A 27036-nucleotide genomic window follows, 5' to 3' on the forward strand; every position below is an offset into this window, starting at 1 on the left:
GTTGTCCACCCAGCCCAGGTGATCTTTTGTGCACACCACACACAGGTGTTCAGGATCATCTGTCCTCTGGAGGGTTTTTGACAGCTTTAGTGAAGAAATCATTTTAGTAGCTTCTATGACAGAGAAGAGCATCGAGGGCTCACTGGGGGAAGAGGGGCCACTGTGGTCAGGCCCAAACGCCTCCACAAAGGTCCTTCTCTTCATCTCCTTGCTCCTTAGTTCTTCCCCACTGACTACTAAGAACCCGGGGCGGGGCAGAGTGGGAGTCCAACCCGGGTCTGTCTCTATAGCCTGCACTCTCACTTGGTCCTCTGGGTAGAGAAAATGGCTCCTGAGCCGCACCACCTCACAGACCTAATGCTAGAGCTGAGGTAGGGATGCAGGTGAATACCAGCTCCGGCACAGGCCTAGTTACTCAGGCCCAGGCCCTCACCTTGCCAGTGTCTCCACAGCAGCTTGGGGAGGAACGGGGACACATGGGGACCGGGCTGCAGGGTGATGCCATGATGGAAACCCTGCAGAGTCGGAAGAGAAAGCACCCCTGTGGCCATCCCGGTGGCTCCAAGCAGCCCTGCCAAGAGCCCATGGTGGGAAACTGTGTCTGCCCGTTTTGACATAGGTCGGTTCTGAGAGGGATGGGACAGTAGAGGGCAAACCATTCACTGCAGCCCATCGGCTTCTCCCACTGATGACAAACATGAGATTTTAAAATCCATTTTATTTAAAACCGTGCTGCGTGGACGTTCTGTGCGAGCCATGCTGCAGTGGGAGGGGCGGGGCCGGGAGTGGCCTTGACTTGGCCCAGACCATCACTTAGACCCCCAGCAGCCATCCTCAATTTGAAAAGATTTGTTTGGCTTCAGACCAGGTACTGACTCAGGGCTTTCATGGTCCCCTTGAACTTCTGAGCCTCCTTTTCCCCAAAATCAGTGCAAGAACTAAGTTATTTAACTCAGAATTAACAAAAAACTAAATCCTCAAACCACAAGTATGTAGAGTTTGAGTGTGAAGTAAAAATGCAAAATGTAGAACAGCCCTTCTATCTTTACTACGTGTTAAGGACCTACAGTTAATACAAACCACCCATGGACTATTTTTGTTGGTGACAAGCAGGCAGCTGGAGGCTTCTGAGGCTCCCAGGGAGCTGTGGCCTCAAAGAAAATGAACGTGGATACCACGAAGGGCTGTGGGACCAGACCCAGCTCGCTTGTTAGGGTGAGAGTGTTTCTTCAGAGGCTGAGGTAGCACTACGAGGACAAAGTAGGAATGGGCCATCCTGCTCGACCCTCTGAGTAGAACAGGCTCTGGCAGCAAGGGGCCTGGGCTCCCGCCACCTCTACTCAAAACACTTTAAGATCCGCTCCCCAATACCAATGAAGTAGACCCCTTGGGCAATCCCGAAGAGAGGGGCGATGACGAGGGCCCGGCAGCCTGCTCCCTTCATGAAGGCAGATGGTCCCTCCTGAATCCAAAGTTTCCTGTGGAGAGAAGAGGCCTGTTAGCCGATTGGCCAGAGCGCACGGTGAACGGTATTGTGATATGCTCCCCTCTGACATTTGCGTGTCTCCCATGGAAGAGATGTCAGTTTGCACAGCAAGAGCACGCTCCCAGACGTGAGAAGCCTTGTCCCATCCGTCATGTGCAGTTTGGTTACTAAGCAGCTGTGTCCAGGCCATGGGAAGTCGGGGTTCCAGCTGGACTCTGGGAGAAAGATGCTGTAGGGATGTGAAGGAAGAGAAGCTCCCAGTACATCCTGTTTCTGTTGAGAGGTGAGTGGAAGGAACGGATTTCAAGGAAATCCAGAGCTCAGTGTGGTGGGGTGGAGGGGACCAGGGGACCGTTCCCACCTCAGCCTCCAAAGAGCTGCTGCGGTGCTCACCTGGCGCAGTTGGTGATCCCACTGTAGGTGTCCTCTCCTAGGCCTTTTTTCAGTGTTTGGATTCGAGTTTTCAAAACTAAAAAGTTAAAAAAAAGAGGTGAATGTTTCCAACATGAAGTTGTTGCCTGTTAGAGCCAGTATCCACAGAACCAAATCCCGAGGCGGGATCTGCTGCTGTGTGGCCCGTGATAGAAGGTCTTCCTCTCTTTGGGCCTCATTCATAAAACGAATCAGAAATGACACAATCCGGGGCAGCCCCGGTGGCTCAGCGGTTTAGCGCTGCCTGCAGCTCAGGGCGTGATCCTGGGGACCCGGGATCGAGTCCCACGTCGGGCTCCCTGCATGGAGCCTGCTTCTCCCTCTGCTTGTGTCTCTGCCTCTCTCTCTCCTCTCTGTGTATTCTCATGAATAAATAAATAAAATCTTTTAAAAAAAAAAAAAAAGAAATGACACAATCCTTCAGGTCACTCAGGCTGCAGAAGGGGCCGCTGGGTGTGATAGATGAGCTGGGTGCAGCACTAAAGTTAGAGGCTGCGGGCTCTGCTCAGGCCCCTCAACCACCACCATTAGCCTCAGGGTTGAAACCCTCCAGTGGGGGAGGAAAAGCTAATGAGACCACCTAGAAGGGGAGGAGACTCATCAGGGGTAAGAGAGTGAGCGAGGGTCCCCTGGGCCCCTGTGTCTGGCGGACCCTTGGTGAGCCTCTGCCAGTGGCCACAGGTGGTGACCCACAGGGGTTTTGTGGTTGGAGCTTAGTATGTATCCCAGACAGCTGTCCGGTGACCTCATCTGTGACGTGAGTCGACCCTGGAAGCCCTCCATCTCTGATGCACTTACCATCCAGAGGCGTTACTGCAACAGCAGCTACAGAACCTGCAACGCAGCCTGACATAAAGGAATGAGCAAAGGAAGCCTTCCCAGTCCTCTCGTTGAAACCAAGGTTGTTCAGATTTGCAAACAGTGGGAAGTAGATGATGGAGAAGGGAATGTCTCTGCAGGAGAGGAAGAGGGCACCCTGAGCCTGCTGCTGCGGGGCACCCCGCAAGGCCCCTAAGTGCCAGGGCCTGGCTGATGGTCACATAAGCCTGCATTTACTGCTCCTTCCCTGGCCCTGTGATGGTGTAGAGTGACAGGCGGCAGGCAGTGGCCTAAGGGGACTGCTGGGGCTGCCCCTGCCTCACTCCGCGCCCCCAGCACCTGCAGGCCCCAGGTGCAGAGACTGGGGGCACACTGTGAGGACAGGTGGGCTAAGGTGGGAGCCAGCGGGTTGAGCCAGTGACTGGTGACAAGCTATATAAGCTAAGTGTTGGGAGCAGGGAGCGAGCAGGAAGGTGAAGTTCATTTATCTACTGACCAGGTGATGGGAGAAAACTAGCACCTGGCCTGGGACACTCCTGATCCACTTTAAGGATTTTGGCTAGATAGCAAAGTCAAACGAGGGGTCTCTGCGCTCGTTCATTCATAAATGGTCAAAGTCCTCTTTAGGCAGAGCATCCTTAGGTGCCTCTGGGCCACAGAACATCAGTGCTCCTATGGTCTGGCTGCGGGAGGAGGGGCCTCCAGGTGGTCTCCCGGGTGCCCATCCTCGCAGTTCTGCCCAGTTCTGGACCAAAGAGGAAGCACGGAAGTCATTTGCTTTCTGGGGTTTGAGTGTTGTAGGAAGGATGTGAGGACAGAAGGGGCAGCAGGGCCCCGCCCTCTGTGCCCTGTCCTCGTTCCCCAGGGCCCTTCCATGTCCCATGTTCAGGAGGAAAGCCTCACCTGAGGAGAGTGGCACCCAGACCCTTGTAGAGACCAGCCAGGCCCTGGGTGCAGAGTAGCTCCCAGGCAATAAGGGTGGCAGACGGGCGCTTGTGGGTGGAAGCCGAACCTGCAGTGTAGGAGCTGGAGGAGGAAGGTGCTGAGGCCGAGCCCTGACAAACTGCTGAAAGGGAGAGGACAGAGCCCATCACAACCCAGGCCCCAGCAGGCCTGCACAGCACTTCCCCGGGAATGTGCCTCCCGCCTCCCAGCCCTGCGGCTCAGGGGGGACACTGACACCCCTCCTAGATTTCTGAGGATCGTCCTAATTTTATCTTTAAGTCATCTCTACACCTAACATGGGGCTCGAACTTAGGATCCCAAGATCGAGAGTCACGTACTCCACCCACTGAGCCAGCCAGGTGCCCCAGATTGTCTTCATTTTAGAACATTTGTTTTTAGCTCTAAGGCAATGTTTTTAAGATTGGTGTCTTCTAGTATGTCATGGGGCACTTCCCAAGGCCTGTGCAGCCCCCATAATAGGGAACTAGAGCAACACCTGCTCCAGCCCCCAGTTTCTTATCCTCTTGTTAGAGCTGTGTTCTTGATCTGGGTCTAAACCATGTCTAAACCACCTCTGAGCCTACTCACATAGCTTCGTCTGCTGGCACTTGGGGCGTCGCAGTCCTACTTTTGCCTACTGAATAAAGTGTGCCTCCCGCCTCCCAGCCCATAGTCCATTTATGGGCAGCCGTTTATGTATTTTGTATTTTGTATCATTTTGTAGAGCCTGAGTTTTCATTTTAGTTGAATAATTCAGAACCCATCACTTAATATGTTCAACACCTAAGAAATATTTCAAGTACAGCATTTCTGCTGTGGGTGAGTCCCATCAATGACCGCAGGATTCAATGCACGGAAATTGTGTGAATATAATTCTCACCACTTTGAGAAGCTTTGTCTAGACTCTAAGCCCTTGCTCAAAGGAAGTGATTTCATGTCCCCATTTTGTGTGGTAGCCAGGAGGGCAATAGCTCACGCTGAGCAGCTGGTGATGGCAATAGCGTCCTAGCAACAGTGAGCCGGGTCGTTCACCAGTGAACGCAGTTCTCCCCATTACTTGCTCTAGATGGACGTCATTCAACCATTCACTCATAGCCCATCTTTCTCTTCTTTTTACATGATTTAGGAATACTAACACTTAACCCGAGTCAAAAAACAAAATGTTTCAGAGCATTTACTCTTTGTGTATCACAACACAGGGGCTTCCCAGGGCCCAAGCCTTATTCTTGCTGCAGTTTGATGTACTTCAGGTGATTCTGACCCAACCTAGAAAGCTGGTTGAGTTCTAACATGACGTGAGTGCAATCGTGGGCTGGAGGACCTGGCCAGGTGCTGCCTTAGGCACACCACACGTTGGCTTATTTAATGTAGGTACTGCAATTACCTCCAAAGAGAAGCCCCCATCCCACCTCATGGGGCTGGCCTCCCTTCTGCTAGGCTGCTCCCCATGGTTCTTAATACATGCTTTGGTTCCTATAGCATTCTGTATTTGAGAGGACCAGGACCAGGATTTAGGAAAGGAACAAAAAATTCTCTTCCAGAGAAAACAAAAAGAACAGAAATGGTTCTCCTGTCCTTTATTATTCCTTCCCTCTACAGGCCAGCCTTCCAGAGCATACTATGGTATCCACTGAAGTGTTTGTGAGCAGGCTGCTGGCACCTCAAGCCTAAAGGTCACCATGATGTAATAGAGGTATTGGGGTGTTTTCTGTCCCTGTGGATCAAGTTTCTCATTTCTGCTATTTGTTCTAGAACTGGGAGTGTTGAAATCTAGAATAGTAACCATAAAATAAAAAGACTTATAGGGGCATCAGGCTGGCTCAGTTGGAGTATGCAACTCTTGATCTCAGGGTTGTGAGTCTGAGCCCCACATTGGGTGTACAGATTAGTTTTAAAATTTTTCAAATCTTTTTTTTTTTTTTTAATTTTCAAATCTTAAAAAAAAAAAAAGACTCCTACTGACTGGAAAGCTGACTAAATCATACAGTTTAGAAATGAGTGCAGAATGTAGAGAAATGTATTGTGATCACAGCCCTTTGTTAATCCCATGTGAAGTCAGGATCGGCCTCACCCAAGCGCCCAGCATCCTGCAGCTGAATCTTGAGCATTTCCATGGGACAGGTAACCACCACCTGGCACATTCCAGCTCCACATCCGGCCAGCATCTCCATCTTCAGATTCCGCTGCAGCCTGTGGGACCATGAGTTAGGCTCCTTCAGTGACAGGCCAGCCCTGCCACCCTACCCTGGCCCACCCACCAAAGTCCCAAGGACCTCTTTTTTTTTTTTTTTTTTTTTTGGTTAGGACCTTCTGTGCAAGGTGTTTAGCCTCATTCAGATTGGCTGTTGCTCACCCGGTGGGGTGAGTCATCACCTGGTGCTTAGACTCAGCCTCCTTAAAACATGAAACTGAATTTAAAGCAGGCTGCCAGGGAGGTAGCACCTTCATCAAGGTTGAAACTACCTATTGCAGGGATTGGATTGTCCCTGACCCCTTGAACAGTATCTCAAGGGCAACGGGGGTGGGGGTGGGTGGGGGGGGGGGCTTAGCGGTTTGGTGCCGCCTTTGGCCCAAGGCCTGATCCTGGGGATCCGGGATCAAGTCCCATGTTGGGCTCCCTGCATGGGGCCTGCTTCTCCCTCTGCCTGTGTCTCTGCCTCTCTCTCTCTCTCTCTCTCTCTCTCTCTCTCATGAATAAATACATTAAAAAAAAAAAAAACCCACATAGAAACAGACACACAGAGTAAGGGAACAGAATTGGAAACCCAGAAATAGAGACACTCAACTAATAGGTGATGAGGGAGCTGAGAACACTGAGTGGACAAATGACAGTCTTCTCGATAAATTGTGCTGAGAAATCATTCACCCGGAAAAGAGTGAAAGTAGACCCCCCAGCTTAGACAACTCACAAAAATGAACTCAAATGGATTAGAGACTTAAATGTAAGGCCTGAAACCATAGAACTCCTAGAAGAAAACATGGGGTAGCTCTTTAACACTGGTCACCTAAAGCACAAGAACACGAGCGAAGAGACAAGCGCGGCCACTTCAAACTGAAAAGCTCCTGCAGAGCAAAGGAAAGCACCAACAGAATGAAATGGCAGCCTGTGTGGGGGGAGATCCTTGTACATCACACGTCTGACAAGAGGTTGATACCCAATAGATAAAGAACTCATACAACTCAATAGTAAAAACAAAACTCACCACAAATAATCCAATTAAAAAAACAGGCAAAGGACCAGAAAAGATATTTTCCAGGGAAGATATTCCAATGACCAACAGATACATGAAATATGCTCAATATCACCAACCATCAGGGAAATGCACATCCAAACCACAGTGAGATAGCACCTCACACCTGTCAGAATGGCTGGTATTGGGACACCTGGGTGGCTCAGCAGTTGAGCGTCTGCCTTCAGCTCAGAACACGATCCCGGAGTCCCAGGATCGAGTCTCGTATTGAGGTCCCCACGGGGAGCTTGCTTCTCCCTCTGCCTATGTCTTTGGCTCTCTCTCTCTCTCTCTGTCTCTCATGGACAAATAAATAAATCTTAAAAAAAAAAAAAAAAGAATGGCTGGTATCTAAATGACACAATAAGTCGCCTCGGTGGTACAGTCAGGTAAGCAGTGGACCCTTGGTTTCAGCTCAGGTCATGATGTCAGGGTCCTGCGTTCAAGCCCAGCACTGGGCATCATGCTCAGTGGGGAGTCCACTGGAGATTCTTTCTCTTTCTCTTATTCTCTTTGTCTCTCCACACCACCCCACTGTCTCTCTCTCACAAATAAACACTTTTTTTTTTTTTTAAGGATGATAAATGCTGGCAAGGCTGTCACGAAAGGGGAAGCTTGTGCACTGTTGGTGGAAAAGTAAATTGGTGAAGCCACTATGGGAAACAGTAGGGAGTTTCCTCAAAAAATTAAAAACAGGGATCCCTGGTGGCGCAGCGGTTTGGCCTGCCTTTGGCCCAGGGCGCAATCCTGGAGACCCGGGATCGAATCCCACGTCGGGCTCCCGGTGTATGGAGCCTGCTTCTCCCTCTGCCTGTGTCTCTGCCTCTCTCTCTCTCTCTCTCTCTCTCTCTCTGTGTGTGACTATCATAAATAAAAAAAAAAAAATTAAAAAAAAAATTAAAAACAGAACTCCCCTACAATCCAGCAATTCCATTTACTGGGTGTGCATCCAAAGGAGATGCAATCGGTGAGCTATCTGCACCCCCACATTCACTACACCATTGTTCACAACAGCCAAAACTTGGAGACAGCCTGTGTGTTGATGGGCAGTTGGATGGATACAGAAAACGTGTATATACACCATACAATATTACTCAGCCATAAAGCAGAAGGAAATCCTGCCATTTGAGACATGGATGGACTTTGAGGGCATTATGCTAAGAGAAATAAGTCAGAGAAAAACAAATAGTGATCTCACTGACATGCAGAATCCAGATAAAATCAAAGTCACAGAAAAAGAGATTTGTGGTTATCAAGCCCTCCCTGGGACAGGAATTAGGGGAAGGTGCTCTGTAGGCACAAAGTTCCAGTTATAAGGTAAGCACTGGGATGGAATGCAGCATGATGACAATGGGTCACACTGCTCTACACTACATTTGATAGTTGCCAAGAGAACAGATCCTAAAGGTTCTCATCTCAAGGAGGAAACAACTCTTTGGGTAACTACATGAAGTGATGGACGTTAACTAAACTCGTCGTAGGTATCCCTGGGTAGTGCAGCGGTTTGGCGCCTGCCTTTGGCCCAGGGCGCGATCCTGGAGACCCGGGATCGAGTCCCACATCGAGCTCCCGGTGCATGGAGCCTGCTTCTCCCTCTGCCTATGTCTCTGCCTCTCTCTCTCTCTCTCTGTGTGACTATCATAAATAAATAAAAAAATTAAAAAAAATAAAACTCGTCGTGGTAAATTGTGTATCAAGTCATTATACGATGCATAACTATACACTGTATGAACTTACACAGTGTTGTGCTGCAGGGATATCTCAATAAAAAATGAAAGAAACATGTTCATCAGCTGTTGGTGAATGTACGTCTAGTCTATAATGGTCTGTCTGTCACGTAGAACTTTCACATTATAGCAGCTCATTCTCTCCTTTCACTTTCCACTTGCCAAAACGTACACTAACCTTCCACCATTTGTGTGCACATATTCATATACATACAGACAGGTAAATGGCACAGTCCTCCCCCTGTCCTGTCCCCCACAGTGTGTGGGATTTCTACCCCACGGCCCCTGCCTGGACATACTCATCCTCCATTAGCAGCTGCCGAAAGAAATCATTGGCTGCCAGCTTGATCGCCTTCTCTGGAGTGACCAAGGTTAAGTTCACTGCAGCCCCTGGAAGGAAAAAACGAGGACGGGTTAAGGCCATCTCAAAGGTAACACTTCTTGGGTTACCTGGCTAGTGCACTCAGTGGAGCCTGTAACTCTTGATTTCAGGGTTGTGAGTTCGAGCCCCATGTTTGGTGTAGAGTTTACTTAAAGATAAATTACTTAAAATTCACAATTCTTTGAGTCTGCCACTCATGTAGACAACCTATTCTCAGACCTAGCCAGGCAGGTTTCTGGGAGTAATTGGGGTCTAGTCGGGGAGGGATGTTGAGGAGGGCTTTTTGGCCTATTTTATAGAAATATGGAAGGCTTTTTCATCTTCCTACTTTCTCTCCTCCCTCCACATTTCCTCTTCTTAGGCCTGTGTTTCCTTTATGGGCTCATTGCTGCAGTTATTAGGAAGTTCTTTTTGTCCTTGTGCATCTTGCCCATCTCCCACAGTAAGTGAACAGTTCCCAAATCAGGCCCCAATAATCAGGTCTGAGGGGACGGGGGGCCAGTCTCCATTCCTCTGTGCTTTACTAGCCAGTCCCACTGGCAATTTTTGAGCCACAGCAGTTTTTATTTCATTCTATTTCTCAGGGGCACTAGAATTTCAGCTCCTTCTTAACTGAAGGAACTTTGCACCCATTTTCAAGCCCTAATCATGGCTATTTATGCGCCCTGGATGGGGCCACTGCAGGGGGCTCAGATAGCACTGGCTAGCGTCAGGGAAGAGCCACACAGTAACTCCCTGTAAGGAGCTCAAAACCCTTTCCACCTCTTCCCTGTCAGCCTCTTCCCCTTCTGCTTTCAGGGGCTGATACCCTGACAACCCTGAAGGGGCGGGGGGGGGGGGGGGGGGGGGGTGTGTGTGCAGAAGACCACTTGCTTCCAGCATGACTCAGACAGTAACAGTACCAGAATGGAAACCGGGACTTGATGCCGCCCCAAAACCTCACCATAACTGCTTCTGTCTCCACCAAGGAACAAGAGGGCTTGTGAAAAGCACATGTCGCTTTGGATCACCTGGTAGCCCAGGCCCCACCCCAGGAGTTCCCTGGGCAAAAGAAATACCATTTCCCAATGTTCTATAAGCCAGGGTACCATGGGCTGTACCCTCTTTTCTCATCTGGCCCAAGCAGGCCTCCCCCCAGGACACATGATAAGCCCACCTCGGTACATGCCCAAGAAGCCCTCTGCCCTGGCAGTTTTCATCAGGCAGTCCATCCTGGAAGCAGAGGGCACAAAAGGCAGTCAGTGGTGAGCGGTGGCTGTTGCATCAGCCCCCCACCCCAACCTGGTGCCCTAACCCTGCGGGCACACCCCCACCCCACTCCACCCCACAATGTCCGCACTCCTAGATAGAAACTGGAAGGGATGAGGCCCCACATCCCTCCCCAGGGTCCCCCCTCCCTATGCACCCCAGCCCCTCCCCAGTACATACATTCCTTTGTAGATGTCTTTTCCATGCTGGTTCTGCAGCCGAGTCTTGGCCAAGTCGATGGGGAACACACAGGTCACCCCAACAAGCCCTGCCACACCTCCATTGATGAGTTTTGCTGTGACACTAGGCGGCGAGGAGGAGGGGGCCACGGAATGACTGAGGAATGAGAGACGCAGGGGTTTGGAGGGGGCTGACTCAGCAGGCGGCGCCCAGCCAGGCGGGTGGGAGTGGGAGGGGCGAGGAACAGGAAGAGCTGCCCCTCCTGGGGCTTCAGCTCCACAGTAGAGACCCCCACCGAGGGCAGCACCTCCTAAGGCCAGCCTGGGGCTCCCTCCGCCCCCCTCCCCCGGGACCAGTTACAGAGACAGGTGAGGGCCTGGGGGCAGGGGGTTTGGCCTGGCCTCCGGGCATCGCGCTCACGGGGTGGAGCATCGTGTCCTGACTCTCCCCGGGGAATACATCCTCAGGCTAGGATGCCGGAAAGGCTTTTGGGAAGGAGGCCCAGAGTGCCAACTCTGTGCCCTGGGGCCCTCCAGGTGCGGGCAGTCCTCGGCTCTCCTCAGAGCCTCCACCCAGGGCCTGCTGTCTGGCGGGTCCCTGCCTTCAGAGCCACGTGTGGAGGAGTCGTCCACAGGCTGCTATTTTATTTCCGGCTGAAGTTCAGGCAGGGCAGGATTTGAATCCGGCTCCGCCGCTCACTTAAACAAGCTCCCTCCCTTGTCTGGCCCTTAGTTTTTCCCCTCTGGAAACTGGCCTCAAAGGATTTTGTGAGGATCAAAAAGTTAACGCACGTGGTAAACGGTAGCTATTATCTATAATAAGAGAACACGCATTTTTGTCAGTGAGGGCTTGTGGTCGTCACAAGATCGCCGGCTCAGGTGCTGAGACCGTCTGATTCCGGCACAAGTGAGAGAAAGCCACGCTCCACGCTCCACGCTCCACGCGACCTGCGACCTGCGCCGGGGCCCCGGCCAGAAGGTCAAGCCTCCTCAGTCTCCTTGGAACCCAGTGATATTTTCTTGTCTTTTCAAGCCAGGGGCACATTGTGGGCAAAATATTTGCAGGTAGATTAGCTGGAAATAGTTAAGAACAGATCATAGAGTCTCTCACACCCGAACGAACGAGCAACTTTGTGCAAACAGAGGTGTGACTGGAATTTTGCCACCCGAGAAGATGCAGTTCAAACGATTAGAAATTTTACGTGTGTATTTTGTTTACGAGGGGAAACGGAGTCTGGCTGGCTTCTCACCCGGCCTCAGGGGTCTGGAGGAGCAGGCGGCTGCTGCGCCGTCACCACAGCACCCGGCCCGGCGGCCCCGGCAGTTACCTCGAGTCCTGAGCGGACATTCTCGGCCGAGGCGGCTGCGTCCCGGGCTCAGCGCAGAGGCGACAGGGCCCGCGGCGGCTGCGGGTGTCACAGCTAGAAGCAAAGATTTTAAGAAAAGTTGCTACGGACTAGGAACCCCTCTCACGGGGTCCGGAACTGTGATAAAGCACTTGAAATGTTCTGAGGTCACTTTTTGGCTCTTAAAATGTGTTTTCTAGACTTGCTATGATCCTGTACAAAGACTAGACTCTTGAAGTCTCTGCACTTATTTATAATGGACACGGAAGGAAAGCACCACGGGGTGTCAAAAAGTCAAAGCTGCATTATTATTAATTATCATCATCATCATCATCACAGCTTCTGGGGAGGAGTCCTGGTTGCCGGGGCAGGGTCAGGAAGAGCTCTCCTGCTGCTCCCAGCCGCCTCTGCCCTCCAGGCTCCCTTCAAGCTGCTTTAGGGTCCCCCTCCACTTCCAGGCTCCTCATTGGTCCCTGAGGCTGCCAGTAATTTTCTGTTGTCTGCCACTATTTTGTTTGGGGGAAGAAAAGAGAGAGACCAATCTTTCTCTTGGTATGTATTGATCCATTCAGAAAAAAATTGACTGAGTGCCAGGCACTGACTGTTCCAGGTCTGGGGATACAGCAGTGACCCAAAGAGTACAATCCTAGTTCTTAAGGGCTTAGATTCTACAGGAGGAGAGAGACAATAAGTGAAATAAGTGAATCCTAGGGAAATTCTTCTTATTATTTTTAAAGATTTTATTTATTTGAGAGAGAGAGAGAGATTGAGAGCACAAGCAGGGGGAGGGGCAGAAGGAGCACGGCCTCCACTAAGCAGGGAGCCTGACCTGGGGCTTGATCCCAGGACCTGAGATCATGACCTGAGCCACCTGGGTGCCCCCCTAAAGAAATTAAATAGTGATAAATACTCTAGAGAAAAGAAAATTTGGAAGGGAAGGAAGATAGGAAATGCCAGTGAGGTAGGGGTTTGGTGGCTTGACCAAGAAAGGATTCTTTTTTTTTTTTTTAAGATTTTATTTATTTATTCACGATAGACATAGAGAGAAAGAGAGAGAGAGAGAGGCAGAGACACAGGCAGAGGGAGAAGCAGGCTCCATGCCAGGAGCCTGACGTGGGACTCGATCCCAGGACTCCAGGATCGCGCCCTGGGCCAAAGGCAGGCACCAAACCGCTGAGCCACCCAGGGATTCCCAGGATTCATTTTTTTTTAAAATATTTTTTATAGATTTTATTTATTCATAAGAGACAGAGAGAGAGACAGACAGACAGACAGACAGACACACAGGCAGAGGGAGAAGCAGGCTCCATGCAGGGAGCCTGACGTGGAACTCAATCTGGGGACCCCAGGATCACACCCTGGGCCAAAGGCAGGTGCTAAACCGCTGAGCCATCCAGGGATCCCGGGGAAAGTGGTTTAATTATGGATGTATGTTGAAGACAGGCCAACAGGATTGCCCGATGAGACACTCAAGGAGTAAATTGTTGGTCTGAGAAACTGAAAGAATGGTTTTATGGACCTAGAACATGTAAAAATTGGATCTGTTGGAGAAATAGGAAGCTGGTTTGCAGAGAAAGAAGCAGAAAACTGAAGCAAGCACATCTGGAAGAAAAACAGAAGATGGAGAAAGTCTGTTGTTGTTTAAAATCCCAGGTTCCAGTGACAGAACGGAATCTTTGGATTCTGTGACAGTCAACTGTCCTGTCAATCAACTGGGTCATTATTGCTGAACTTGCTAGAATGTATATCTGATACACCCACCCAAAGGGGCTTAATTATCCCCAAACTAGCAAATGGACGGAGGATTTGCAAATTACAGAATCCCTAATGCATGGATTCAGCAGAGAGAGAGCAGGGCCCAGGCTGGGGGGCTAGGGGCTTGTGCCATGCTACCAGTCATCTCTGAAGGCTCCAGCCCTGTCCTCCAAGAGCTGGAGCTTTAGGAAACTTGGGGTCAGGAAATTAAAATGTGCCCCCTGTTCTTTGAAACACTTATGGTTAGGAGAGAAAGATTCATTGTGATTCCAGGTGGCCACCTTAAAAATGAATAGGAAACAAATAAAATCCTTAAAAAAGGGGGGGTTCCTGGGTGGCTCAGTGGGTGAGCATCTGCCTTCGGCCCAGGATGTGATCCTGGAGTCCCGGGATGGAGTCCCGCATTGGGCTCCCTGCACGGAACCTGCTTCTCCCTCTGCCTGTGTCTCTGGCTCTCTGTGTCTCTCATGAATAAATAAATAAAATCCTTAAAAAAAAAAAAAAAAAAAAAAAAAAGGAAACAGCACATGTATAAAACCCTGTCAGTCTGAAATCAGAGATTCAAATAATTGAGAATCTTGCAGCCATATTCCCTGCTTTTTCTAGAACTAAATTACTAGTTTATAAATTGTGGTTCACTGGTTTTGGAACAGGGGTATTTAAGAGAAGCGAGAGAAATTAGGGACACCCCAGTCGCTGGGTCATTAGCACTTGCATGAGGCAAGTGTGATAATGGGATGTGATAATCTCTCCAACCTTCAAGGGCATTCACCTGTTGCCATGTCATGTACTTGGCATTGCAGGTTTCCACCTTTACCCCCCACCCCAAGACTGGGCCAGGCCACTGGAAGTCCCAGGCCCAGCAGTTCCCTTGAACAGACTTAATATTCAAAGACCATGCCGACAAGACAACATTTCTGGCACCGGTGAATGCATTAGCAACTGGAGTCAACAAAGAGGAAACTGACAATCAGCCAGTGAAGGTTTTAAAGGGGTTGTCACCATAAAATCCCACACTTGGCATCAGGGTCCAGATTTGCTGAATCCCTAAGTGACAGCCCAAGTGTCAGTCACTCTACAAATGCTCGTGGAGTGCCTACTGTGTGCCTGCAGTTCCAGGCAGCAGGGATATAGTTGAGAGCAAAACCAAGGTTCCCATTTTCTCAGTCTAGGTTTCCTGGCTCTAGCCCTGCTGGAAGGCTTGCAGAGTGATACAGCACCTCCTCCTCACCTCCTCACGCCCTCCTTCTTTCCATGTGGGACCTGAAGGGTCCCTGGACAGGGAAATTCTTCCAGCAAGCCAGGCCCTGAGGCAGCCATTTGCCTGACCAAGGAGGTCCCTACTTTGCCAAAGAATTTAGTATACAAATGGACACTCACTAAATTATCTCTCTTTTTTTTTTTTTTTTAAAGATTTTTATTTATTTATTTTGAGAGAGAGAATACAAGCAGTAGAGAGGCAGAGGGAGAAGCAGACTCCTCACCGAGTAGGGAGCCTGATGTGGGGCTCGATCCCAGGACCCCAGAATCATGACTCGAGCCGAAGGCAGATGCTTCACCAACTGAGCTACCCAGGCACCCCATAGCTCTCCTTTTTTTAAAGTTTATTTATTTTTTAGTGATCTCTATATTCAATGTAGGACTCGAAATCAGGACCCCAAGGTCAAGAGTTGTGGGCTCCTCTGACTGAGTCAGCCAGGTGCCCCTAAATTATTTAGTCTTTTTTTTTTATTTTTATTTATTTATGATAGTCACACAGAGAGAGAGAGAGAGAGAGAGAGAGAGGCAGAGACACAGGCAGAGGGAGAGGCAGGCTCCATGCACCGGGAGCCCGACGTGGGATTCGATCCCGGGTCTCCAGGATCGCGCCCTGGGCCAAAGGCAGGCGCCAAACCGCTGCGCCACCCAGGGATCCCTAAATTATTTAGTCTTATCACTTAAGGAGTGTTCTAGGACTACTGAACAATAATATTTCTTTTTTTTCTAAATAGAATTTAGAAAAATAGAGTATTTGGGAGTACTGCAGTAGTAATACTAATTCTTTAAGCACTGATACACAGAATTATGAGGATCTGCACCTGGAACTCTTTGGGACCAAGGAGGGTAAGGGCTGAATATATAAAAAAGCAAAAAAAAAAAAAAAAAAAACCACACACACAAAACCCCACAACTTTATCTGGATAACAGAGGCTCCCTGTCATTGCCTCTGGATGCAATATCTGGTCATGACATTGAGTTATCACATTGGGAAGATAAATGCATTTATAACTTGACATGTGATTATTGAACCATATTAGAAAGAAGAAACTTAGGGCTGCCTGGCTGACTCAGTCGGTAAAGCACTCAATTCTTGATCTTGGAGCTGTTGAGTTCAAGCCCTATGTTGGTGGTAGAGGTTACATTGAGAAAAATTTTTAAAAAGGAGGAAATTTGGATGTATAGCAAATGCTATGTGTTTGCATGTCCTCAGGCATCAAAGGGTGGTATGCAGTGGTACAACTGTTGGATCTCTTCACTGTCCCATTTCCAGGAGCCACCCCCGTCTCCCACACCACTCACCTGGTGGGGACTGCCATATTTTTTTTTAATAAAGATTTTATTTATTTATTTATTCATGAGAGACACAGAGAGAAGCAGAGACACAGGTTGAGGGAGAAGCAGGCTCCATGTGGGGAGCCTGACGTGGGACTGGAGGATCATGCCCTGAACCTAAGGCAGATGTTAAACCTCTGAGCCACCCAGGCGTCCTTGGGAGAGAACTTTTTAAAGAAAAAAGAACCTGGACTTGGCGACTGTGGAGCTGGTGACGGCCTCAAACCTGAGGCGCTGAGGGACCGAAATTTTCGGAAAGGGAGCTGCCCAGAGGCTCTGGCAGAGAAGCCAAGACTCTGGGAAGTCAGCGGGGAGGCACCCCTCGCTTGGCAGGCGGGACACCATTTTGCCAGTGAGTGGACCAGACTAGTTCTTGGACCCCTTAGATGGCTATTTCCAGAAGCATCTCTGCCCTGAGTGCATGTGTGTATGTGTGTGTATACACAAGGGGTGGTGTGTCCTGTTCCCCACCCTACTGCAAGCTCTGTTTTGCAAACAAGAAGCTGGCTAAGGATAATCTTGGGCAAAGAGCAGACAGGTCCTGGTGGGTTCGGGAGGGAGTCCACCTGGCAGTGCCCAGCTGGCCCACCTACCCTGTCTTGTCCAGATGCACTGCGCCTAATGGCAAAACTGTCACCCATCCTAGGAGACAGCCAATTAACAGATGCTTGGGTAGTGATTGGTTTTGTTGTTGTTGTTGTTAATAATGAACCATTATACTACTTCTTAAAGTATTGAAAGTACTAGAAAAAAATTAGAAAATTTGAAAAGCACAGAAAACGATTGCTTTTTAAAGATCTTACCTATTGGGCAGCCAGGGTGGCTCAGCGGTTTAGCGCCGCCTTTAGCCCAGGGTGTGATCCTGGAGACCCGGGATCGAGTCCCACGTTGGGCTCCCTGCATGGAGCCTGCTTCTCCCTCTGCCTGTCTCTGCCTCTCTCTCTCTCTCTCTCTCTCTCTCTCTCTGTGTGTGTGTCTCTCATGAATAAATAAATAAAATCTTTTTTTTTTTTTTTTTAAATCTTATTTACTTGACAGAGAGAGAGTGCAAGTAGGCAGAGTGGCAGGCAGAGGGAGAAGCAGGCTCACCACTGAGCAGGGAGCCCAATGCGGGGCCCGATCCCAGGACTCCGGGATCATGACCTGAGCTGAAGGCAGACACTTAACCAACTGAGCCACCCAGGCACCTACAGTAATTCAATTTTATTGTATTTTACAAAATTATTGGTCCATAATGGGCAGGGCTAAATAAGTCCATCATGGGTAGATAAAAGCTATCCTAAGTCTCTTACAGGCAAACAAGCCGCTGCTTGATCACTTGGGCGTCACCTACAGTCTAGGGCACCTGACAGCCTCCTCACTCTGCCTCCCCTCAAATCCAAGCTTTACCAACATGGCCAAGTAAACAGAAGGGCAAGTCTGGGCCCAACTGCCGGTCTGCCACTTTCCCATCTAAAGGGCATTGCTAACTTCCCACCACTCTTAGGACAGATTCCCAACCCTTTGCCCTGACCTAAACCCGACTTTCCTACTTGACCGTGTCTCCCAAATCACTCCCTCACCTACTCTCCCTGCCAGCCATCGGGAACTCTCGCTTCCTGGAACACATCACAGTCTCTTGTGTCCGAGGCTTGCACATGCTGTCCTGTTGCCTAGGACACTCTTTCCTCATCTCTACCTGAAGAATTACAAATTGTTTTTTGGGCTTCCTCCCCTAAGCCCTTCTTAAGCCTCTGAAATCTTGGCGATGAGTCCTCTTCTGTGATTCTACTTAATACCCAGATATAGCACATTCCGCGTTGTATTATAGTGGTTTGCTTGCTGGACTCCACCCCCAATCAGAAGAAGTTACTGGAAGAGGCAAGACAGTCCTAGGGTTTTACCCCTGGAGCCTGGTGCAGAGACATTCAAAAGAGATGTTGGAATCAATGAACCACGAGGGTGATTACCCCCTTTAACTTTGCTGTCAATCTTGTCATTCTCTTCAGCTGCCCTCATTTCTTCACACTGAGACACTCAGGGAAGAGGACCATTCTCTCTTCACCTTCTCTAATTAGCAGGGCAGGTGGGAGTTCTTCAGGGCTGAGCCCCCTTACACTAGCAGTGCCTGGGATATCCTATTATCAGGGAGTGGCCACTTCCTTCTGCCTACCTCTTTCCTACTGTGTGCAGCAACTGAAATGAGACCCTTTCCCACTGGCTGCTTTGACCTCTTTCCCAACTGTTTGCTAGACGATCTTTCCTTACCAACTCTAAGCTTGATGCAGACAAGACACTTACCTGCTTTTAGTAAGGAACCTCCCACCTTCTCTGGATGCCAAGACAGGCCAGATCACTGCTGAGTTGCAGGAAGGGTTGGTTTACAATCCTCTTTTGTTATGGGCCCTCTCTCTTCATGCCCACACAGCCCTTACACCTGGGGCAGGATGGGAGGGAAGGTGGTCACGAATCCATCCTCCTCTACGCCAGGTCCCCAGCCTCTCTCCCACCTCCCACACTGCAGACTGGATTTGAATGGAGCCTCCGTGAGGCCACTGTGCAGCCTAGCCAAGCCCAGTCCTACCTCCTCAGGTGGCAAGCAGGTGGCTGTTTACTTGATTGTGGTATGACTGGGACAAAAATTCAAGCTGCCAAGGCGTTGTTCAAAGCAGCCTGAGGGCGAGGGTGACAGGACATTCACCACCCACTCAGCGACCTGGAAGTCCAAGGGGAGGACAAACACTGGAAAATCAATGCAATGCAAACATGTCTGCCAGACTTTTGGGGCCAGAAGGTAACATCTGCTTCTCAGATTCACAGTCTCTTCCAGCTACAGGGATTGCCTGTTGCAGTGATTCTGTCTGTGCTCTGCCATCGGGAGGCTGCAGTGTGGATGGGGCAGTCATGGCACTCACAGATGTTCTGGCAGAGCTGTGAGCTCAGGGCTGCAGCAGAGGATCTCTTCCAGCTTATAGAGCTGGAAAGGGTTCAGGAAGTAGTCATGGGTTTTGGGCTTGAAGACTGAGGGCAGAGGTAGAATTGAACTCCAGCTTCTCTTTAGTGGCAATTGTGTAATTTGGGGGAAGGGACGAGTCAGTAGCGGGGAGAATAAAGCTGGTAACATGTTGGGTCCCAAAGGTAGAGGACTTTTTTCCCAGCCAAGAATTTGGAAGAGATGAATTAGCACAGGACAGACTTTGATGTCAGAGACCCAGGTTCAAATTCCAGCTTCCAAGTTAATAACTACCTCACTTTAGGCAAGTTATTTAAATGCCTTTCTTCATCAAAGGGAGGATTGAGGGGTACCTGGGTCGCTCAGTGGTTAAGTTTCTGCCTTCGGCCCAGGTCATGATCCTGGAGTCCTGGGATCGAGTCCCCATCGGGCTCCCCGCATGGAGCCTGCTTCTCCCTCTGCCTGTGTCTCTGCCCCCACCACCACCGTGTCTCTCATGAATAAATAGAATCTTAAAAAAACAACAACAAAAAAAGGGGGATTGAAATATCCACTTCATAGGACTGCCATGGGGCAGTAGAGCACAATGCCTGAGAATGGGATTTGATGTAAGCCCGCTTTTGAACTGGTTTGAATTCCAGTTTACTATTTACTAGCTGAGTGACCTTAAGCAAATTACTTCTCTGGGCCTGTGTCCTCATCTATGAAATGAGACTCATACTTAGATGTAGAGCATTCAATACATTTAGTACATTCAGCATTAAGTGTCTGGCACATAATAAGTGTTCGCTATGTGAGAACCTATTCCTCTCCCTTTGGTGGGCAATGGAAAGCTGATCCAGGATGTGGAGGAGGGGCCTACAGGGCACAGTTCAGGTTTATGGCAACACCAAGTGGTTTGGACAGGCTGAGAGATCACAGTAAGTCAGGCAAGAAATAAAATGAGAACCTGCATGCAGGGGGATGTGAGATTTCTGTGAAGAACCTATAGGGCTTGGCAGCCAGTTAAACATGCCAGGGACAAATATTGTCTGAAACATGGATCAGGGGATCCCTGGGTGGCTCAGTAGTTTGGCGCCTGATTTCTGCCCAGGGCATGATCCTGGAGTCCCGGGATCGAGTCCCACATTGGCTCCCTGCATGGAGCCTGCTTCTCCCTCTGCCTGTGTCTCTGCCTCTCTCTCTGTGTCTCTCATGAATAAATAAATAAAATCTTTAAAAAAAAATGAAACATGGATCAGCAGGAAAAGATGTATTATCATCCCAACTAGGAGCATCAGGAGTGGGTAAGTAAGGAGAGTAGAGGGAAGAAAGGTTTGGCTGGCTGTGGAGTTTCAAGTGGCAGTCACAAAACAGGAAGCAATGTGTACAAGAAAGAGTGCTATAAAAAAGAAAAAGAAAAAAGAAAGAAAGAAAGAGTGCTATCACCTCACACCTGTGAGGGTGGTATTATCAAAAAACAGAAAACACGTGTGGGCGAGGATGTGGAGAAACTGGAACTCTTGTGCATTGCTGCTGGGAACGTAAAATGGGGCAGTGGCTATGGAAATCGATATAGCAGTTCCTCAAAGAGTTAAAAAAAAACAGAATTACCATATGATCCAGCAATTCCATTTTTGGGTATATACCCAGAACTGAAAGCAGTACCTAAAACACATATCTGCACACTCATGTCCATCGCAACATTATTTACAATAGCTAAAAAGTGAAACAATCCAAATGTCCTTTAATGGATGAATGGATAAACAAAATGTGGTATATACACACAATAGAATGTTCTTTAGCCTCCAAAAGGAATAAAATTCTGCTACATGCCACAACATGGATGAACCTTGAAAACATGCTAAGTGAAATAAACCAGACAAAGAAGTACAGATGTGTGATTCCACTTACCTGAGGTACCTAGAATAGTTAAATTCATAGACTCAGAAAAGTCGTTACCAGGGGTTGGGGGAGAAAGGTGATAGGGGAGTTAGTTTAATGGGTACAAAGCTTCACTATGAGATAAAAAACTTCTGGAGATGGATAGTAGTAACGGCTGCACGATGACATGAATGTACTTAATGCAACTGAAGTAACAGGTAGCAGAATTTTATTCCTTTTGGAGGCTAAAAAAATTCCATTCCCAAATAAATAAAATCTAAACAAAAAACAAAAAAAAACCCCACACCACCCGAAACTGAGTGGGGGCACCTGGGTGGCTCAGTTAAGCATCTGTCTTTGGCTGAGGTCATGATCCCAGGGTCCTGGGATCGAGCCTCACATCAGGTTCCCTGCTCGGTGGGGAGTCTGCTTTTCCTTCTCCGTCTCCCTCTGCTGTTCTCCCTGCTTGTGATCTTTCTCTAATAAATAAATAAAATCTTTAAAAAAATGGTTAAAATGGTATGTATGTATTTTTATCATGATAAAAAGGAAGAGAGAGATGAGCAATGAAGCTAGTATATTACATTTAAACATAAATGGATGACATTGGAGGGAAATGATGTGAAAAATAAGATGTAAGATGTAGGAAATAAAATTGCAAATCACTTTGGTAAAAATTTAAAACAGTGGCAAATAAAAATCATAGAACAATGGCCACAGGGCCACATGGCGTCCATGTCCAGCAGAAACTTTGGAAAGGGTAACCAGAGCATGGCAAAAAGTCTGAATTGAAGATGTAGGTCGACCGCATAGAGGGGCAACTGAGGTTGCAGGTGAAGATAACAATCACCTAGAGAAGGTACATGAAGAGGAGAGAGAGGAGGGGAAAGGAGGCGAGCACACCTACGGGAATTGAGAGCAGGTAACCACGAGGGCTGGCCCTGTGAGCACCCGTGAGAACCAGTTCTAAGTCAGGATTGATCCAACTATCAGTCAGAGGCCAGGCAGAGGATGCAAGGGCTGTGAAAGGGGTCTGGCAGAGGCTCTGTGGAAGTCATGAGTTCTAGAAAGGTGGGGAAGAAGCCACATTGCAGTAGAGAAAAAAATGCTAAAGTTTAGATGGGGCCCCTGGATGGCTCAGTCAGAACACCATGCCACTCTTGATCTTGGGGTTGAGTTTGAGCCCCATGTGCAAATATTATTAAAAATAAACTTAAGGGGTGCCTGGGTGGCTCAGTTAGTTAAGCCTTCAGCCTGGGTCATGATCCCGGGGTTCTGGGATGGAGCCTACACTGGGGCTCTGCTCAGCGGGAAGCCTGCTTCTCTTTCTCTTCTCCCTCTGCCTGTTGCTCTGCCTACTTGTGCTGTCAAATAAATTCTCTCTCTCTTTTTTTAAACAAAGTATTTTTTTTAACAAAGTATTTTTTTAAACTTTTTTTTTGGGATCCCTGGGTGGCGCAGCGGTTTGGCGCCTGCCTTTGGCCCAGGGCGCGATCCTGGAGACCCGGGAATCGAATCCCACGTCAGGCTCCCGCTGCATGGAGCCTGCTTCTCCCTCTGCCTGTGTCTGTCTCTCTCTCTCTCTCTCTGTGACTATCATAAAAAAAAAAAAAAAAAAAAGTCACACTTTTTTTAACTTAAAGTATTAAAGTCACACTCGATCCCAGGTCACACAGAGAGAGAGAGAGAGAGAGGCAGAGACACAGGCAGAGGGAGAAGCAGACTCCATGCACCTGGAGCCCGACATGGGATTCGATCCCGGGTCTCCAGGATCGCGCCCTGGGCCAAAGGCAGGCGCCAAACCGCTGCACCACCCAGGGATCCCATAAATAAATTCTTAACAAAACAAAACACCTTTAAAGTCTGAATGAAGAGAGATAAATATGTAATATTTAAATGAGGAAACTGGAACATTTACAGGTAGGGAAGAAAGGAGGAGAGACTAATTGATAGCATGTGATCAGCATGCACATAGGAGAGGCTGTAAATGCAAAGCACAAGGGAAAGTCACCTTTGGTGAGAGGACATTACTGGTAGGAAAGTAAAAAAAATGAAGGTCTGGAAAAGCACAAAGTTAGAGGACCATGCAAGGTGGTCTCCCTCTTTAAATAACAAGGTCAGGGGGCAGCCAGAGTGGCTCAGTGGTTTAGTGCTGCCTTTGGCCTAGGGCCTGATCCTGGAGACTCCAGATCGGGTTCCCTGCATGGAACCTGCTTCTACTTCTGCCTGTTTCTCTGCCTTTCTGTGTCTCTCATGAATAAGTAAATAAAATCTTAAAAACAAAACAAAAAACAACAACAAAAACAAGGTCAGATCATTAGCGTTGGAATACAAGGATGGGTTTAAGACCTTACTGCTTTCATTTTTTTTTTTTTTTTAAGATTTTATTTATTTGTTCATGGGAGACAGAGAGAGAGAGAGGCTGAGACACAGGCAGAGGGAAAAGCAGGCTCCATGCTGGAAGCCCGATGTGGGACTCGATCCCAGGACTCCAGAATCACACCCTGGTCCCAAGTCAGCAGCTAAACCCCTGAGCCACCCAGGGAGGGATCCCCCCTTACTGCTTTAAAGAGCAATGAGCCTGTTAAGCAAGCAGAATCTCAGGACCCAGCTCAGATCCAGTGAACCAGGATCTGATCTTTTTTTTTATTTAAGATTTTTTATTTATTTATGAGAATGCACAGAGAGGAGAGAGAGAGAGGCAGAGACGCAGGCAGAGGGAGAAGCAGGCTCCATGCACCGGGAGCCCGATGTGGGATTCGATCCCGGGTCTCCAGGATCGCGCCCTGGGCCAAAGGCAGGCGCCAAACCGCTGCGCCACCCAGGGATCCCCAGGATCTGATCTTAACAAGATTCTCCAGCTGTTAAAGTCTGCAAGCCATTGGTTTTAGAGAGTGGTTTACAATGTTGACTGTGCGATAGAATTACCAGGAAAGCTTTGTAAATCCTGATGCTCAGGCTGTACCCCAGACCAATGAAAAAGTCTCTGGGGTAGTGTTAAAGCATCTGATTTATTTTTAAATGATTTTTTAAAATTTTTATTCATTTATGATAGTCACACAGAGAGAGAGAGAGAGAGGCAGAGACACAGGTAGAGGGAGAAGCAAGCTCCATGCAGGGAGCCCGACGTGGGACTCCATCCCAGGACTCCAGGATCACACCCTGGGCTGAAGGTGGCGCGCTAAACCGCTGGGCCACCAGGGCTGCCCCATCTGATTTTTTTTTTTAAAGCCCAGGTGTCTTATTTTGTCTCGCTTCTTTTAAGATTTTAAGTAATCTCTACACCTTAGGGCTTGAACTCACAACTCAAGAGATCAAGAGTTGAATACTCCACTGACTGAGCCAGCTGGGTGCCCCAAAGCCCAGATTTTTAAATCCTAAATGAGCAGCTTACACTGGTTAACCATTGGTTAGAGCACTGCAAAGCCAAACATAACTCACTAAAATTTGCTAAATAAGTCACAACAGCAGCTGTGGGAGAGGTCACAGGCAGTACACAGGATTTGCTGAACAGAAGGGAGGGTCTTGATGTGACTGGATGGCCACAACGGTTGGTTAAGTTTGGACTGCTCCTCCCCAAACACCCAACACGCAGAAGATGGGAGAAGATACAGAAACTTGGAGTGAGGTCTGATGGAGGAGCATGGGAGAAGAGGCAAGGTGTCTCAGTCCTCAAGGCAGGACTGGGATGGAGCAAGGTGGGCAGTGAAGGACTTTCTCAATTTTGCAGCTATTCTTGGTCTGCAATCCTCCCCCAGGCTTGGATTAGAGAAACATCCTTCACCTTTATCCATGTTAACCAGCAGAGTGTGGGATGAGTTTTAGTTTATAAGAATGCAAGGATGTGCATCCAGTTTGAATGAACAGCCTGCTCAGATGAGCTGTGGCCAACAGCATCTGTGTAAATGCCAGGGCCATTCCCATAGGTCAGTGTTCTCAAACTTCAGCTTGTATCACACCCACCAGGAAGGCTTATTACAACAGACTGCTGACACCCACATCGGTCTGCATCAGTAGGTCTGGCATCGGAGCCAGAATTTGCATTTCTAACAAATTCCCTGGTGATACTTGTGGTCCAGAGACTACTCTCAGAACCAGCACAGTAGGTTATGTGACCACAAGAAGATAGTCGAGACTCAGACCATGGCCTCTCCCAAAGCACACTCCAGTTTCTGCAGACCTATGCTGTCTCTAGGAAACATCCTCTCGGTACCACACTGGACAGGATGACTAGTGGTAGTTTGCTTTGTCTTCATCCCTAGAGTGTAGCCTAGTGGGAGCAGAACCAGGGGGAAAGGGGAAATAGGGACTCAAGCTGCATCAAGGACTCAGAAAAAAACAGGCAAAGAGATCACTGAATGGCAAGAGGCTGCAGATTGCAGGCCCAAATTGATGAGGGGCCAGGTCTGCACAGCCAGGTCTGTCCCAACCAAGGCTGACACACCCCACCTTCTTGCAGGGAGGGAATAAAAAAAAATAGCTTTCTACTACTTTACACATGTTCTTTCTAACACTTTAGTCAAATTTTTCTATATTGTTTTTCCTTACTATGAACTCTGAGCATTGGAAGCTATATTTTCCTCTTTGCCACTATTAGTAATTAGGCAAAGTAACTAGGCAAACAGCTGGTATTTAATACTTACTGAGAACTTGAGTCCGAGTTAATCAGTCTTCATCTTTGTTCTTGGGGCACATACAGGCCAGGCTTCGCTTGGACATCTTTGCCTTCCTACTGCAGACTCAATTCCTCCCCAGAGCAAAAACCTTGAATCCAATCCAAGGAACTGACTCCACTGCTTTAAAAAAATTCTAACTAGCGTTAGCTGGACAGAATAGAGCTACTCCTTGTCATTTGTTGTCCAGAACGGGGTTCAAATCCAAAACTGTAGAAGCAGGTAGTGCTTTTCCAAACCTGAAGACTTCTCAAGGGGATCTGAATTTCTATGCATGTCATGAAAGCGGAAAGGGGTTGGGATTCCAGCACATAATAGCCAAATCTGGGGGTTTTCCAGCTGCTTTCTTGGCTAGTACTTCACAGTCCATCTCACACTGAAGGTTTTGCTAAAACTGCCTAAGGAAACTAGGAGTGAGCACTGGCAGCAGAGAGGGGACTGGAACAGATGCACAATTGTTCATTAAAAAACCCCAGGGAAAAGCAGGAGGCCAGGGAAACAGATCCGCAGGCCCATCTACAGAACACCCAATGAGGGAAGGGACACTCAAGAGCTCTGTCTCATTCCCAGTTGGCCTAGAATCCAGCTGCACCGCCCCCCCCGCCCCCCAGAGAAGGTCCAGTAGCATTTCTTCCAAAAGCAACCCTTGCGTAACAATTTAATGACACAGGCCATTCACCTCTCTAGGAAGATTACAGGCTGAAGGTCGACCTCCAAGAGTCCAACCCTGGGTTATTTTCTCAGTTCTGTTAAAACCTCTCAGAGAATGTTATTTTATGGCAAAACGGAATCCTTAGAAGAGCTACTTGTTTATAAAATTAAGATCCCTTTCCTTCCCCAATGACAGGAGTTGGTTTAGAGACAGAAGACATTACTGTTTAATAAGAGAAGCACTTTGGATGTTTCCAAATGTCAAAGAGCAAAGTTCCACAGAGTCTTGAGACTAATCCTCGTTGACAATTTGTGACTTCCTTTTCCCTAAATCTTGCCCTGCCAGCTTTCTTTTCATGCTCCAATTTGAAGCAAGCAGCTCACCGAGTAGGGGGATTGTTGTGTAAGCTGTTACCCATGGGGCTTAACAAGTGTTAATGTCAAATAATAGTTTCAAAAATAGAAGTGGATTAACACTGTCCACTGTACCAAGTTTTGGAACACAACTGATCTGTGGAAGATACTTTGTTTTGGTTCCAAGGAGATAAATCTGGGAACACCCTAAAGGGCACTCAGCTAAGAACTAAGTTCCTATAACAAAATTAGCTGAAATAGTAAAAAAAAAATTTGGTTTTTGTTTAGTGAGGAATTCATGCCACAATAGGAGTGGTTGCAGCTGGGAATCCAGAAGTCAGAAATCAATTTTTTCATGCATTTTAAGGATGTGATACTAGTATGCACTGGGAATAGAGCTGATGCCGACCATGCTGGTGTCA

The 27036-nt window shown here is 48.4% G+C and overlaps 1 protein-coding gene across 4 annotated transcripts; it reads right to left on the bottom strand.

The window, feature by feature from the left end:
• Positions 1–702: 702 nt before the first annotated feature.
• Positions 703–26144, bottom strand: SLC25A18 (solute carrier family 25 member 18). Of its 4 annotated transcripts, none has more exons than XM_038576243.1 (12): positions 25580–26141; positions 18705–18836; positions 18422–18557; positions 11777–11869; positions 10450–10605; positions 10178–10233; positions 8939–9029; positions 5754–5872; positions 3641–3800; positions 2717–2871; positions 1880–1955; positions 703–1478 (listed from the first exon to the last, which is right to left on the bottom strand). In XM_038576243.1, exons 4-12 carry the CDS (start codon positions 11794–11796, stop codon positions 1337–1339), a joined length of 975 nt encoding a protein of 324 aa, XP_038432171.1. In that variant the 5' UTR covers positions 11797–11869; positions 18422–18557; positions 18705–18836; positions 25580–26141; the 3' UTR covers positions 703–1336. The 4 variants fall into 4 exon arrangements, with proteins under 4 accessions (XP_038432171.1, XP_038432169.1, XP_038432172.1 ...); XM_038576241.1 differs by having other exon boundaries at positions 3641–3803; positions 25580–26139; XM_038576244.1 differs by lacking the exon at positions 2717–2871 and having other exon boundaries at positions 3641–3803; positions 25580–26144.
• Between the last annotated feature and the right edge of the window lie 892 nt (positions 26145–27036).

Source organism: Canis lupus, chromosome 27 (genome assembly GCF_011100685.1).
Source record: "Canis lupus familiaris isolate Mischka breed German Shepherd chromosome 27, alternate assembly UU_Cfam_GSD_1.0, whole genome shotgun sequence".
NCBI classification, from domain to species: domain Eukaryota; kingdom Metazoa; phylum Chordata; class Mammalia; order Carnivora; family Canidae; genus Canis; species Canis lupus.

Bases quoted from the DNA above. Each gene is read 5' to 3' on its own strand.
- SLC25A18 (XM_038576241.1), bottom strand. From the start codon at position 11,796: ATGTCCGCTCAGGACTCGAG. The intron at 10,606-11,776 runs GTAACTGCCGGG...CTCATTCCTCAG, and splicing joins ATGTCCGCTCAGGACTCGAG to TCATTCCGTGGCCCCCTCCT. The intron at 5,873-8,938 runs GTATGTCCAGGC...ATGGTCCCACAG, and splicing joins CAGCTGCTAATGGAGGATGA to GCTGCAGCGGAATCTGAAGA.